Raw genomic sequence first — 12,780 nt, forward strand, 5'->3', positions numbered from 1 at the left:
GTCCCTTGTGTCCCTGGGTGTCCCTGTGTCTTTCCTTTGTCCCCCCAATGTCCTCCAGTGACCTGAGATGTCCCTCTGTGTCTTCAAGAGTCCCCAGGTGTCTCCCCATGCCCCTCCATGTGTTCCCCCTCGCTGTGCTGGCAGTGTCCCTGCATGCTCCTCCCTATGTCCCCAGGTGTCCCCAGGGTGTCCCCCCATGTCCCTGTGCTGTCCCCTCACGGTGCTGGCAGCGGGCCCCGCTGTGTCCAGGGGGGCAGCGGCAGGAGCCATGGACACAGGAGCCACCGTGCAGGCAGGGCCGGGAGGGGTGACAGCCTTCGGCCTCCTCCTCCTCCTCATCCTCGCAGCGTGGGCCTGGGGACAGCAGGACACGGTCACTGCAGGTGACAGGTCAGTGTGCACAGCATGCACGGGCACGGCCCATGGGGCACGCCGGACACAGGTGTGTGCAGTGAGCAGGTGTGAACTTCACGTGTGTACACAGAGCACAGGTGTGTGCAGTGAGCAGGTGTGAACTGAGTGTGCACAGCACAGGTGTGTGCAGTGAACAGGCGTGAACTGCCTGTGTGCAAATGCACAGGTGTGTGCAGTGAGCAGGTGTGAACTGTCCGTGTGCAAATGCACAGGTGTGCGCAGTGAGCAGGTGTGAACTGCGTGTGCACACCCACACACACACACAAAATGCACACACTGTGCACACACAGGTGCACATGCACACACAGGTGCAGTGCACACGTACAAATGCACACGCAGCACACACACGCTGCACACACGCATACACACACGTGCAGCACACACACACAGTAATGCACACGCAGCACATACGCGCATGCACACATGCAGTAATGCACACACACTGCACACACACATACACACACGCAGTAATGCACACACACTGCACACACTCACTGCACACATACATACACATCTGCAGCACACACATGCAGTAATGCACACACACACACGTGCAGCACACAGGCACATGCATGCAGTAAGGCACACAGAGCATACATATGCAGTAATGCACATGCAGTGTACACACACACACACACACACACACACAGAGAGTAATGCACATGCAGTGTACACACACACACACACACACACACACAGAGTAATGCACATGCAGTGTACACACACACACACACTGCACGTGCAGTGTACACACGCACTGCACACCCTGGTGCAAACGCCCCCAGCCCAGCCCGTGCCCGCTCTCACCGCGGCTCCCCGGCCGGCACGGGGCGCGGTGGCCGCAGGGCCGCACTCCCCGGCTGCGCAGGAACCGCTCCCGCAGCTCCAGGCGCTTCCCGCTGACGGACACCTGCGGGGACACCGCCACTGTCACTGTCACTGTCACCGCCCTGCCGCCGGGGGCACTGCCCGACCGGCACAACAACGGGGCCGAGGGGATGCCAGTGAGGGGCACCTCTCCAATCAGGGGACATCAAAATCAAAAAGGGGACACCAATGGCACCATCCCTCAGCCACGGGGTTCACTTCCAACCAAGGGGACACCAAGGAGAGGCGTCACCAACCCGGTGAGGGAACTCCAACAAGGGGATGTGAAGGGAAGTCACCTCTCCAACAACGGGGTCACCTCCTGAACAATGGGACGCTGCCAAAGGCGTCATCTTCCCCGTGGGACACCAAGAGGGGTCATCCCCCCAGCAAGGGGACATCAGTGGGGGTCACCTCCCTCCCCACCAAGGGGATCATGTCCCCAGCATGGGGCAATCCCCTCCCCACCTGAGGGGGTCACCTGCCCTCTGAGGGACACAAGGGGGGTCTCACCTCTCCGATGCAGCCGCGGAAGGAGGCGTTGGTGGGGGGGCGCAGGGGGGGCTCGGTGCCCCCCAGGTACAGGGGGCTGCGCAGGTTGAGGCCCTGGCTCTTGCCGGGCGAGGAGCGTTTCACTGGGGCAGCATCATCCACCACCAGCGTCCCGTCCTTGTGAACCCGTTCAGCTGTCACCCAGTGCCACTGGCCCAGGGCCACCGGCTCTGCGCTCCGCAGCACGGCCGGGCCTGTGGGGACAGGGGGTAGTGTTATGGGGGGTGCTGGGGCATGACCAGGGATGCTCACAGACCTGAGATGTGCCCTGGGTGATGCTTAGGGACCAGAATGACTCCCAAGGGCCCCGGTGACATGTGGGGACCCCAATGGTGCCAGGGGACCCCACTGTGGTTCAGGGACCTCTTTCATGCCAGTGAACCCTGGTAATGCTGTGTCACCCTGTCACAGACACATTTTATGAAAAATCCTTTCCTTAGGATTTTTTTCTCCTGAGAAGCTGAGAGGCCTCAGGAACAAAATGTAACCAATGGTTATCTGCTGCTGTGGAATGCAACAGGTGCATCTGGGATTGGGCTCATGTGGTTGTTTCTAATTAATGGCCAATCACAGTCAGCTGGCTCAGACTCTGTCCGAGACATAAGCCTTTGTTATTCATTCTTTCTTTTTCTATTCTTAGCTGGCCTTCTGAGGAAATCCTTTCTTCTATTCTTTTAGCATAGCTTTAATAAAATAATAAATCAAGCCTTCTGAAACATGGAGTCAGATCCTCATCTCTTCCCTCATTCTAAGACCCCTGCGAACACCGTCACATCACCCCCTCACTCCCACAGTCCCCGGTGCCACCTGTCCCCAGTGCCCCCTGCCCTGTGCCACCCACCTGAGCCCAGCTCGTAGCGGAACTCGAGGTGGCCACCGATCATGGCCAAGGCCACGTAGTCCTCGACAGGGGCGGCTTTGCCAGCACTGAAGAGCAGGAGCCCGTCGGGTGCCAGGGGCAGGAACTCAACCTCCAGCCGCAGCTCATGGTGCACGTTGGTGAGGGGCGGGTACGAGACGAAGGCTCCCTCCTCATCGAACGACGGCACGTTCACCACCTCACCTGCACATCCCAGTCAGTGCCCAGCACAGGACCTCACCATCCTCAGGGGGGGACCTCCAGCTCCATCTTCAGAGCAGCACCCATCCACAGCCTTCATCCCCAGGGTGGGACAACATCCATCCCTCCCTCCATCCCTCCATCCATCCATCCCCAGCCTTCATCCCCATGATGGAACCCCATCATCCATCCCCAGCCTCTATCCCCAACCTTCAACCTCACAGTGGGACCCAATGTCCAACCCCATGGTGAGACCCAACCTACATCCCCAGGATGGGACCCCAGCCTCCATCCCCACGGTGCCCATTTTCCTGGCTGGTCCTTACCTCTTGCCAGTGTCCCCAAGGTGGTACCGACCCCAACCCCATCCCCATGTCACCAGGGTGGTCCCAGCCATGTCCCCATCTCCCTGGAATGGTCCCCAATCCCACACCCACTTCACCATGGTGGTCCCAGCCATGTCCCCATTTCCCTGGGTGGTCTCCCCCCAGTCCCCATGTCCCAGGATGGTGCCAGCTGTGTCCCTGTGTGGCTCACCCTCCGTGCACCTCTCCCCAGTCTTGCCCAGGTGGCAGCGGCAGGTGTAGCCCTGCCCGTCTGGCCTGTTGACGCAGGTGGCATCAGGCCCACACGCCTCTGTGGGGTGAGAAGCCATGAGCACCCATCCTGAAGGGACCCTGGGATGACGTCCCCATGGAGGGAGCGGTGTCACCTACCCGGGTGACAGTGCAAAGCCTGTGAGTACTCGCAGTTGCTGCCAGTGAAGCCGTGGGGACATCGGCAGACGTAGGTGCCACTCTCGTCATCCTGGCACACGCCGCCATTCTGGGTGAGGGGTGACACGGTGTCAGCATGGGCAGGGATGGGTGGGCATCACCTCCTCCCCTCCATCCTCACCTGGCACGGCCGCTCCTGGCAGGTGGGGCAATTGGTGACACCGTGTGCCTGCAGGTCCATGTCCCCAAAGGCCACCTCTTCCCCTTGGATGCGGAGCTGGCGCACGCAGCCTGTGGGGTGGTGGAGATGGGCAGAACTGTCACATGATGCCCAGCACCCCCTCACCCCGGTGCCCCCCAGAACCCCTCACTCACCCATGAAACCCTGGCTGAGCCCCGTCTTTGCCACAGCGCCGATGTCGGGGTACCCGCCCAGGTACAGCTCCTCGTTCAGATCCAGCCCTTGGAACTTCCCCTGCAGGCACACGAGGGTGGGCACCAGCTCCAGCACCCTGACCCCCACCCCACACCCCAAAGTGGTACCTGGGAGGTGCCGTTGACAGCGGGGTGCCCATCCAGGCCCAGCGAGCCCCAGGTGAGGTTGCGGAGCAGCCGCACCGTGTGGTACTCGCCCAGCCGCAGCGCCGTGGGGTGGCGGATGGTGGCCATGCCCGAACCAGCATCAAACCTGGTTTTATGAGGGTACAAGGGGTGTGGGTGTGTGCTGGCACTCATCTCCCACCTCTCCCGTACACCCTCTCATAGGTCTCACCTAAATTCGGGGCGTCCACCCACCAACCCGAAGGAGATGAAGTCGGCACCGCTGTTTTTCCGCTGCCCATTGTACAGGAGAAGCCCTGAAGGGTGGCAGGGGATCAGATGGGACAGTCCCCATCCTGAGATGGGGGGCACATCCTAGAGGACCCCAAAATCCTCCCAGAATGGAGGAGAAATCCCCCATAAACTGGAGGCTCTCAGATGAATGGAGAATGGGAGATAAAGGAGGGCAAGTGGAGCATGAAAGGAGGGGAGGATGAAGGCAGGGAAGGGAGGGGCAAATAATGGAGGGGAAATGAAGGAGGACACAGGGGACATTTGGGGCACACAGGCTCACCATCAGCAGCATCAGGTCGGAAGGTGATGAGGATCTCAAACCTCTTGTAGGCGTCCTTGATGGTGGGCAGGGGGAGGAAGGAGCGGGGCGACTGCCCGAAATAGGGGACCACGTGCTCTGCAGGATGGGAGGGTAAGGAAGGGTGGGGCACATCACCCCTGCCTCCATCCATCCATCCATCCATCCATCCATCCATCCATCCATCCATCCCTCTGTCTGTCCTCACCTTGGACCTTCAGCACGTAGTAGGCTGTCTGCTGGCCGCGGTGGTTGGCAGCCACGCAGGTGTAGACACCGGCGTCCTCGGGGCGCACGGCCGGCAGTGTCAGCACGTTCCCCTGCACCCTGGCACCTGCTGGCAGCTCCCCGTCCAGCTGTGGCACAGCAGAGGGGCTCAGCACCCACAAACAGCCCCCACAACCCCTGCCATGCCCACTCTCCACCCCTCCACCGTACCTTGCTCCAGGTGATCTCCGGCACTGGGAAGCCAGATGCCAAGCACGGCAAAACAGCTGCTGATCCGAGGGACACCTCCTTCACCTCCGGCTGCCCGGCGATTTGAGGAGCGGCTGGGGACGCATGGAGGTGTCACCAACCTGCAGGGACACGCTGTGTGTCCCCACCTCTGCATCCCCATGCTCACCTTGCACATGGAGGATGACGTGGGACTGGACGGTGCCCACGGCGTTGGTGGCAGTGCAGCGGTACTGCCCCGCGTCTGCCCGCTCCACTTGCTCGATGGTGAGGGTGCCAGCACGGACCAGCACCCCGGGGCGGATGCGGCCCCCCACCTTGCTCCAGGTGACGTGGGGACGGGGCTCCCCCAAGCCCAGGCACTCCAGCTCCACTGTTGTCCCTGCCAGCACCGTCTGCACCGCGGTCCGGATGTTGATCAGGGCCCTGGGGAGAGCTTGGGGGACAGTGGGGATTTGGGGTGAACCCCTGGCACAGGGAGGCAGTGGAGTGGGAGAGAGGGAGAAATGGGGTTCCTGAGGGGATGTGGGACAATTGGGGTGGCTGTGGGAATGGGGAGAGGTCAGAGGTGTTGGGAGTCCTCGTGAGCATGTGAGACATGGGGAGTACCAGGGTGGTCATGGGTGTGGGAAGAGGTAAGGGGCACTGGAGTGTCCATGGGTGTGGAGAGAGACTGATTGTGTCAGGGTGTCCACAGGCATGGGGAAGGGTGGGGGTATTGGGGTGGTGCCTGTAGGCTTGAGGAGAGATTTCAGGTCACCCTGGGCATTGGGGGCCATCAGGGTGGCTGTGTGTGTAGGGAAATGGAAGGTGCTGGGGTGTCCCTTGGTGGGGGGGCATGGGAGTCCTGGGGTGCCCTTGGTGGTGGGGGGCAGATCAGGGGGTGGATGTGTCCCCTGGTGCCAGGGTGATGCTCCTACCCTGGACAGTGAGGGTGGCCCTGTCCTCTGCCTGCCCGCCCGGGCCGCTGGCCCGGCACACGTACACGCCCTGCGCCCCCGGCGCCAGCTCCGGCATCCTGCGGGGACACAGTCAGGGTGAGGGACCCCACGAGGGACCAGCAAGGGGGTCCCACCTCCCTGTCCTGTGCTCCTTACCTCAGCACCCCGTCCCGCACACTGTGGGTGGGGGGCAGCTCCCCACCTTCCTTCAGCCACTCCACATGGGCACGGGGGTCCCCGGAGACAGAGCAGGCAAATTCGGCAGTGCCACCCACCCCCTTGACGAGGCTCCCTGGTGTCACTCGCACCACCAAAGGACCACCAGCATGGATGTCCCCACCTTCACCAGCATCACCTGGAAGGGATGCAGAGCCCCAGTGGTACCCAGCAGCACTTGCATCAACCCTGTGGGGTGCAGAGCCCTGGTGGTACCCAGCAACACCAGGATAACCGGGGTGGGATGCAGACCCAACGGCAGCTCCCAGGGGGATGTGGAGCCCCAGTGATTCCCGTCACCGGGATCACCCAGGCAGGATGCAGAGCTCCAAGGGCACCTGGCAGCACTGCCAGCACCCAACATGAGCACCAGCTGGTGCGGGGATGGGCTCACCATGAACAGCCAGGCGGGCGAAGGCCTCGGCGGTGCCGACGCGGTTGGTGACGAGGCAGCGGTAGGTGCCGGCGTCGGCGGGGGCGGCGGGGCTCAGGCGGAGGAGGCCAGCACGGTGGGCCACGCGTGCAGAGAGGCTGCCGTTCACTTTGTCCCAGGTGTAGTGCAGCGGGGGCGTGCCGTGTGCCAGGCACTGCACCTGCACCGCGTCACCTGCCCGCACCGCCGCGTCCTCCGGGAGAATGGTGGCATACGGAGGTGCTGCAGGATGGGGGAGCTGTCAGCCATGGTGGGGGCAGGAATGGGTCAGCAGGGCAAGGAGGGTGGTGGTGAGGGGTGTAGGGCGTGATGGAGATGGGCGTGTGTTGGGGTGGATGAGAGATGGATCTATGAGGAACGGGTGGATAGAGGAGTGAGAGGAGATGGAGACATGGATGGGTGGGATGGGCAGGAGTGATGGATGAATCCACCAGGAAGGAAGGGATGGATGGATGGATGGATGGATGGATGGATGGATGGATGGATGGTGGATGGATAGATCCATGGATGGATGGATGGATGGATGGATGGATGGATGGATGCATGGATGGATGATGGATGGAGAGTTTGAGAGGAGATGGCAAGTTGGGTGTGTGCTGGGATGGATGAGATGGATGATGCACAAAGAAAAGATGGATGCAGGAGTCAGGAAATGTAGAGCTGGATGTGAGCTGGAAGGATTGAATGATGGATGAATGTACCAGGAAGGTGTGGATGGAGAAATTTGAGGGGAGATTGAGAAACGAGCGTATGCTGGGATGGATCACATGGATGGATGCACAAAGAAGAGATGGATAGAAAAATTAGGAGAGGGATGTGAGCTGAGATGGTTGAGTGATGGATGAATCCACAAGGAAGAGGTAGGTATGTGGGTGGATGGATCAGTGACTGGCAGAATTTGAGAGCAGATGGTGAGTTGGGCATGTGCTGGGATGGATGAGATGGATGATGCACTAGGAAGAGATGGACGGAAGGGTGTGAGAGGAGATGGAGAGATGGCATGTGCTAAAATGAACAAAAGATGGGTGGATGCACAAGGATGAGATGCATGGAGGGGTGGGAGAGGAAACAGAGAGAAGAATGTCAGCTGGAGGGGGTGAGCAATGGATGAGTCCACCAGGAAGGGATGGATGGAGGGTGTGAGGGGAGATGGAGAGATGGACGTGAGCTATGACGGATGAGGGATGGATGAATCCACAAGGAAGAACAGGATGTTAGAGTAAGGAGATAGAGAGATGGGTGTATGCTGGGATGAATGAGATGAATGGATCCATGAGGAAAAGATGGAAGGAGAGATATGAACAGAGATAGAGAGATAGGTTTGAGCTGGGATGAGCCATGGATGGATCCATGATGAATGGATGGATGGATGGATGGATGAGAGAGCAGAAGTGGAGAGGGACATGCACAGGGATAGGACAAGCAGGTGGACACACCCATGGGAAGGGTTGGTGACGGAGCTTGAGAGGAGCTCAAGAGGAGGAGGATGAGTGCTGCAATGGAGCAGGATGGTCCCACGAGGAAGGGCTGGATGTAAGGGTGGAGGTGGTGATGGAGATGGCCACATGTGGAGGAAGGACAGGTGATGGCCACAGCAGAGGTGGCAGCAGGAGCCCAGGAGCACCCAACCCCCGGCTGTCCCCTTCTTACTCTCCACATCGAGGGTGACGAAGGCTTCAGTGGAGCCAAGGGGGCTGCTGGCATTGCAGATGTACTGGCCCGAGTCCTGCTGTGCGGCACGAGGGATGACCAGGCTGCCGTTCACCACGCGGTGCTGCCAGGGCAGGGGTGCCCGCAGCTTCGACCACTCGATCCGGGGCACTGGGTCACCTACGGCCACACCGTGCCCATCACCGTGGTGCCAGGTTCCGCTCAGAACATCCCTTCCCCAGGGATGTCCATACATCTCCCTCCAGGCTCCCCATACCTCTGGCCGTGCAGTGCAGCGTGGCGGTGTCCCCGGCCACCACGGTGACGGCGGATGGTGCGGTGACCTCGGGGGCCCCGGGGTGCCGCTGTGCTGACTCCACGCTGACATCCACCCGTGCCTGCGCCGAGCCCAGGGCACTGTGCGCCGTGCACACGTAGGTCCCGGCATGCTCCGGCTTGGCCGGTGAGAGCTGGGGGTGACAGAGTAGGGATGAGCACCAGGCACTCCTGGGTGCTTGTTGAAGATTGCAATGCAAGATGTTTTCAATTCCCATCTGTATGGCAGATTATCTTTGTCAAGTGGGCAGTTTGCCTTATCTCTCTCTCTGAGTGACCACATTCACACCTCCCTGGGAGGGGACACTGCTGATAACAGCTATTGAATGTCACTGCATGGCTGATAAGAACTACAGCATCCCATTGGGAGATGTGAGCCCAGAGGGAGGAGCCAAGCATTGCTACCCAGATAGAATCCAGAGGTTTTTGAGACACCAGCACAGCTTTCTCCACGGGATTCCCCAGCGGAACAGCAGCTGCCTCTTCTCCCACTGGATCTTCAGAGAAAGAATCCATCCTTCTCTACAGGACCCCCTTGCTCCAACAGAACCAGCCCTGACACTGCAGGAGGGCTGAGCCACAATTCCAATGGGACTGCCACCAACAGCCTGACCCACAGGGTGTCAGGTTGTGTTCTGACTCTGTCAGTGTTGTTCTAGTGCACTGCATTGTTTATTTTATCCTTTTATTTTTTTTCCTTTCCCTATTCAAGAACTGTTATTTCCTGCTCCCATGTTTTTGCCTGAGAGCCCCTTAATTTAAAATTTATAGCAATTCAGAGGGGTGGGGAGGGTTTACATTCTCCATTTCAGGGGAGGCTCCTGCCTTCCTTAGCAGACTCCTCTTTCCAAACCAAGACAGTGCCCCACGGTGCCCCTGGGTGTCCCCTCACCTGGAGGATGGCCTGGCTGTCCATGTGCAGCAGCGTCTGGTGCTCCACCTTCTGCCGGGAGCCCAGCCGGCTCCAGCGCACCAGCGGCCGCGGCTCACCCCGGCCCAGGCACTCCAGGCTCAGGGATTTGCCCTCCTTCACTGTCACGGGGCCTGGTGGCATCACTGACACCGTGGGGGCGCCTGGAGAAGGAGGAGGGCATTGGGGTGGGGATTGTGACACCACCATGAAGGGCAGCTGGAAGGTGCCTGGCCATAGGGGCACCCATCACCCTGGGAGCATTGGGAGAATGGGAGGAAATGAGCACGAGTGTTGGGATGGGGACGCAGCATCTCAGGAGATTCCAATGCCCATGGAGGACATCTGCATGGGGATGGGGACATCACAACTACTGGGGCCCCTAGAAGGACACCAGCATGAGGACATGGGCACCACCACTCCAGGGGCACCTGAAGCATGGAAAGGAGATGGGGATAAGGACACCATCACTCCAGTGGTATCTGCATGACATGGAGGACACCAGCATGGTAACAGAGAGACTACCCTGAGGGCACCTGGAGCACGTGGAGGACATGGGGATGGGGACACAAGTGCCCTGAGGACACCTGGAGCACACAGAGACAGGGACAGGGCCACCCTGGCCACCTCATACCTTGCACCACGAGGTTGACGACGCTGCTGGCGACACCAAAGCGGTTGGAGGCCACGCAGTGGTAGGCGCCCTGGTTGCCCACGTGGGCACCAGTGATGGAGATGACTGAGCCATTGGCACTGATCTTCACATTGTCTGGGCAAGGAGGAGCCATCAGCACCAGGGCCACCCTGGGGACCATGCCAGGGCCACCCTGGGGACCGCCATACCTTGGAGGTGTTGGCCAGGCCCCATACGCCAGGTGATGTTGACAGGCCGGGCGCCATCGTGAACGCGGCACTTGAAGGTGGCATCTTCACCTGGTGCCACCGCCATGCTGTGTGGGTCGATGGAGATGATGGGGCTCTGCAAACCTGTGGGGACAAAGGCACAGAGAGGCCACGAGGTCACTCACATCACCCATCTCCCCTCAGCATCCTCCCTCACCCTGTGGCCGCACTCACGGTAGCTGGAGCTGTCACGGGAGGTGACAGTGACAGAGACAATGGCCTCACGGAAGACACTGCCCGTGTCAGCCCGGCACACGTACTCTCCTGAATCGGCCACTGAGAGCTGGGACAGCCGCAGCCGGGACCCCGAAATCTGGGGACATCATAGCAGAAGGTGGTGGCATCACCCAGCCACGCACAGCAACCACCATCCCCCACCCCACCGGTGTCCCCACCTACCTGGTGCTTGGCTGGGAGGGCCCCACCACGCTTGTACCAGGTGATGGTGGCCTGTCCCTGGCCGGCCACCACGCAGTCCAGGTCCAGAGTCTGTCCCTCGGTGACAGAGGACGCCGAGGACTCAATGTGGATGGGGGGCGTGATGCCGGTGGCTGCATGGGCAGGGTTGAGGGTGAATGGCCCCAGTGGTCCCTGACACCAGTGGGACCCTGTCCCCAGAGGGTGGCACTCACAGTGAGAAGGGTTGTCTCCGTCATCGATGGTGACAATGAGGGATGTCTCCTGCGTGATGCCACCTGATGTCACCCGGCACACGTACTCCCCTGAATCAGCTGCTGTAACCTGGGGGATGCGCAGGCGAGTGCCTGACACCTGGAGGGAACAGTTAGGAGACAAGTCAGCACCGTAGAGCAGGGGATGGGACAAATTCAGAGTGACCCTCCCCTGCCACCTACCTGGTGGCCAACAGGCAGGGAGCCACCTCGCTTGTACCACGTCACGGTGGTGGGGCCGGACCCTGCCACCACGCAGTTGAGGTCCAGGGTCTGTCCCTCGGCGATGGCCGAGGACAAGGACTCGATGCGGAGGGGCTGGGAGATGCCAGAGGCTGGGGGAGGACAGGGAAAGGGAACGTTCATCACCAAGGTGACACCTGATTGTCCCCAAGCGCTGCCCTCTCTGACACTCACTGTAATAGCTGTTGGCACTGCTGGGCACGGTGACAATGACAGATGCCTCCTGGGTGACGCTCCCCAGGGTCACCCGGCACACGTACTCCCCTGAATCAGCCACTGCCACTTGGGCAAGGCGCAGGCGGGTCCCTGACACCTGGGGACGTGACAAGTTGGGGACACATCAGTACCTGATGCAGGGTTGTGGCCTGCAGGGCGAAGGCACCTCCCCCATGTCCCACCTGGCTGTTTGGAGGCAGAGCCCCCCCACGCCGGTACCAGGTGACTTGGGGGTGACCCTGTCCTGCCACCATGCAGTTGAGGTCCAGCGTCTGTCCCTCGGTGACAGCAGCAGAGGAGGTCTCGATCCTCACTGGTGGCGTGACACCAACAGCTGGGGATGGCAGTAGGGTCCATAGGGTCACCGCTGTGTCCTCACCACGTCCCTGTGTCACCCCTCACCCATCCCAGTACCGTAAGAGGAGCCAGCGCCAGTCTGGATGGTGACAATGAGGGATGTCTCATGTGTGACACTGCCTGATGTCACCCGGCACACATACTCCCCTGAATCGGCCGCTGTCACCTGGGGGATGCGCAGGCGGGTGCCCGACACCTGGAGGGGTGACACACATGAGAACGGGCACATCAACCCCTCAACACCACCAAAAATCCCTTTTCCACCCCAAAATGCTCCTCAGTGTTCCCCTACCTGGTGCTTGGCTGGGAGGGACCCCCCGCGCTTGTACCAGGTGACAGTGGCCTGTCCCTGCCCGGCCACGATGCAGTTGAGGTCCAGGGTCTGTCCCTCGGCCACGGAGGAGGACGAGGACTCGATGCGCACCGGAGGGGTGACACCAACAGCTGGAGACAGAGACAGGAGGGTCACCCCAAGGACTGCAGCACTGCCCCCCAGTCCTCAGTCACCTCCTCCTGTCCCCACTCACGGTAGGTGCTGGCACTGCTGGGCTGGATGGTCACAATGATGGAGATCTCCTTGGTGGTGGCCCCGCTGGTCACCCGGCACACGTACTCGCCTGAGTCGGCCGCTGTCACCTGCATCAGCCGCAGCCGGGAGCCAGACACCTGTGGGGAAGGGACACAGTGGCCATCAGTCTGGCAAGGGG

General features: G+C 60.7%; 1 protein-coding gene across 2 annotated transcripts in view; it reads right to left on the bottom strand.

The window, feature by feature from the left end:
* Positions 1-12,780, bottom strand: part of HSPG2 (heparan sulfate proteoglycan 2) — a 44,109-nt gene that overhangs the window by 2,907 nt on the left and 28,422 nt on the right. For both annotated transcript variants that reach the window (XM_071448965.1, XM_071448964.1), the window contains 31 exons: positions 12,601-12,739; positions 12,366-12,517; positions 12,131-12,269; positions 11,899-12,050; positions 11,675-11,813; positions 11,441-11,592; positions 11,219-11,357; positions 10,986-11,137; positions 10,761-10,899; positions 10,527-10,670; positions 10,318-10,452; positions 9,666-9,847; positions 8,715-8,907; positions 8,438-8,617; positions 6,749-7,009; positions 6,295-6,493; positions 6,118-6,215; positions 5,367-5,633; positions 5,180-5,292; positions 4,950-5,097; positions 4,724-4,840; positions 4,382-4,466; positions 4,153-4,297; positions 3,985-4,084; positions 3,791-3,900; positions 3,610-3,718; positions 3,431-3,529; positions 2,675-2,896; positions 1,795-2,027; positions 1,222-1,324; positions 220-354 (listed from right to left, as the gene is read on the bottom strand). In XM_071448965.1, the coding sequence (XP_071305066.1) occupies positions 220-354; positions 1,222-1,324; positions 1,795-2,027; positions 2,675-2,896; positions 3,431-3,529; positions 3,610-3,718; positions 3,791-3,900; positions 3,985-4,084; positions 4,153-4,297; positions 4,382-4,466; positions 4,724-4,840; positions 4,950-5,097; positions 5,180-5,292; positions 5,367-5,633; positions 6,118-6,215; positions 6,295-6,493; positions 6,749-7,009; positions 8,438-8,617; positions 8,715-8,907; positions 9,666-9,847; positions 10,318-10,452; positions 10,527-10,670; positions 10,761-10,899; positions 10,986-11,137; positions 11,219-11,357; positions 11,441-11,592; positions 11,675-11,813; positions 11,899-12,050; positions 12,131-12,269; positions 12,366-12,517; positions 12,601-12,739 (4,681 nt within the window). The remainder of the gene's footprint in view (positions 1-219; positions 355-1,221; positions 1,325-1,794; positions 2,028-2,674; positions 2,897-3,430; positions 3,530-3,609; positions 3,719-3,790; positions 3,901-3,984; positions 4,085-4,152; positions 4,298-4,381; positions 4,467-4,723; positions 4,841-4,949; positions 5,098-5,179; positions 5,293-5,366; positions 5,634-6,117; positions 6,216-6,294; positions 6,494-6,748; positions 7,010-8,437; positions 8,618-8,714; positions 8,908-9,665; positions 9,848-10,317; positions 10,453-10,526; positions 10,671-10,760; positions 10,900-10,985; positions 11,138-11,218; positions 11,358-11,440; positions 11,593-11,674; positions 11,814-11,898; positions 12,051-12,130; positions 12,270-12,365; positions 12,518-12,600; positions 12,740-12,780) is intronic.

The sequence above is a fragment of the Agelaius tricolor genome, unplaced genomic scaffold, assembly GCF_023055355.1.
Source record: "Agelaius tricolor isolate 1412-34295 unplaced genomic scaffold, bAgeTri1.0.p SCAF_28, whole genome shotgun sequence".
Lineage (NCBI taxonomy): Eukaryota > Metazoa > Chordata > Aves > Passeriformes > Icteridae > Agelaius > Agelaius tricolor.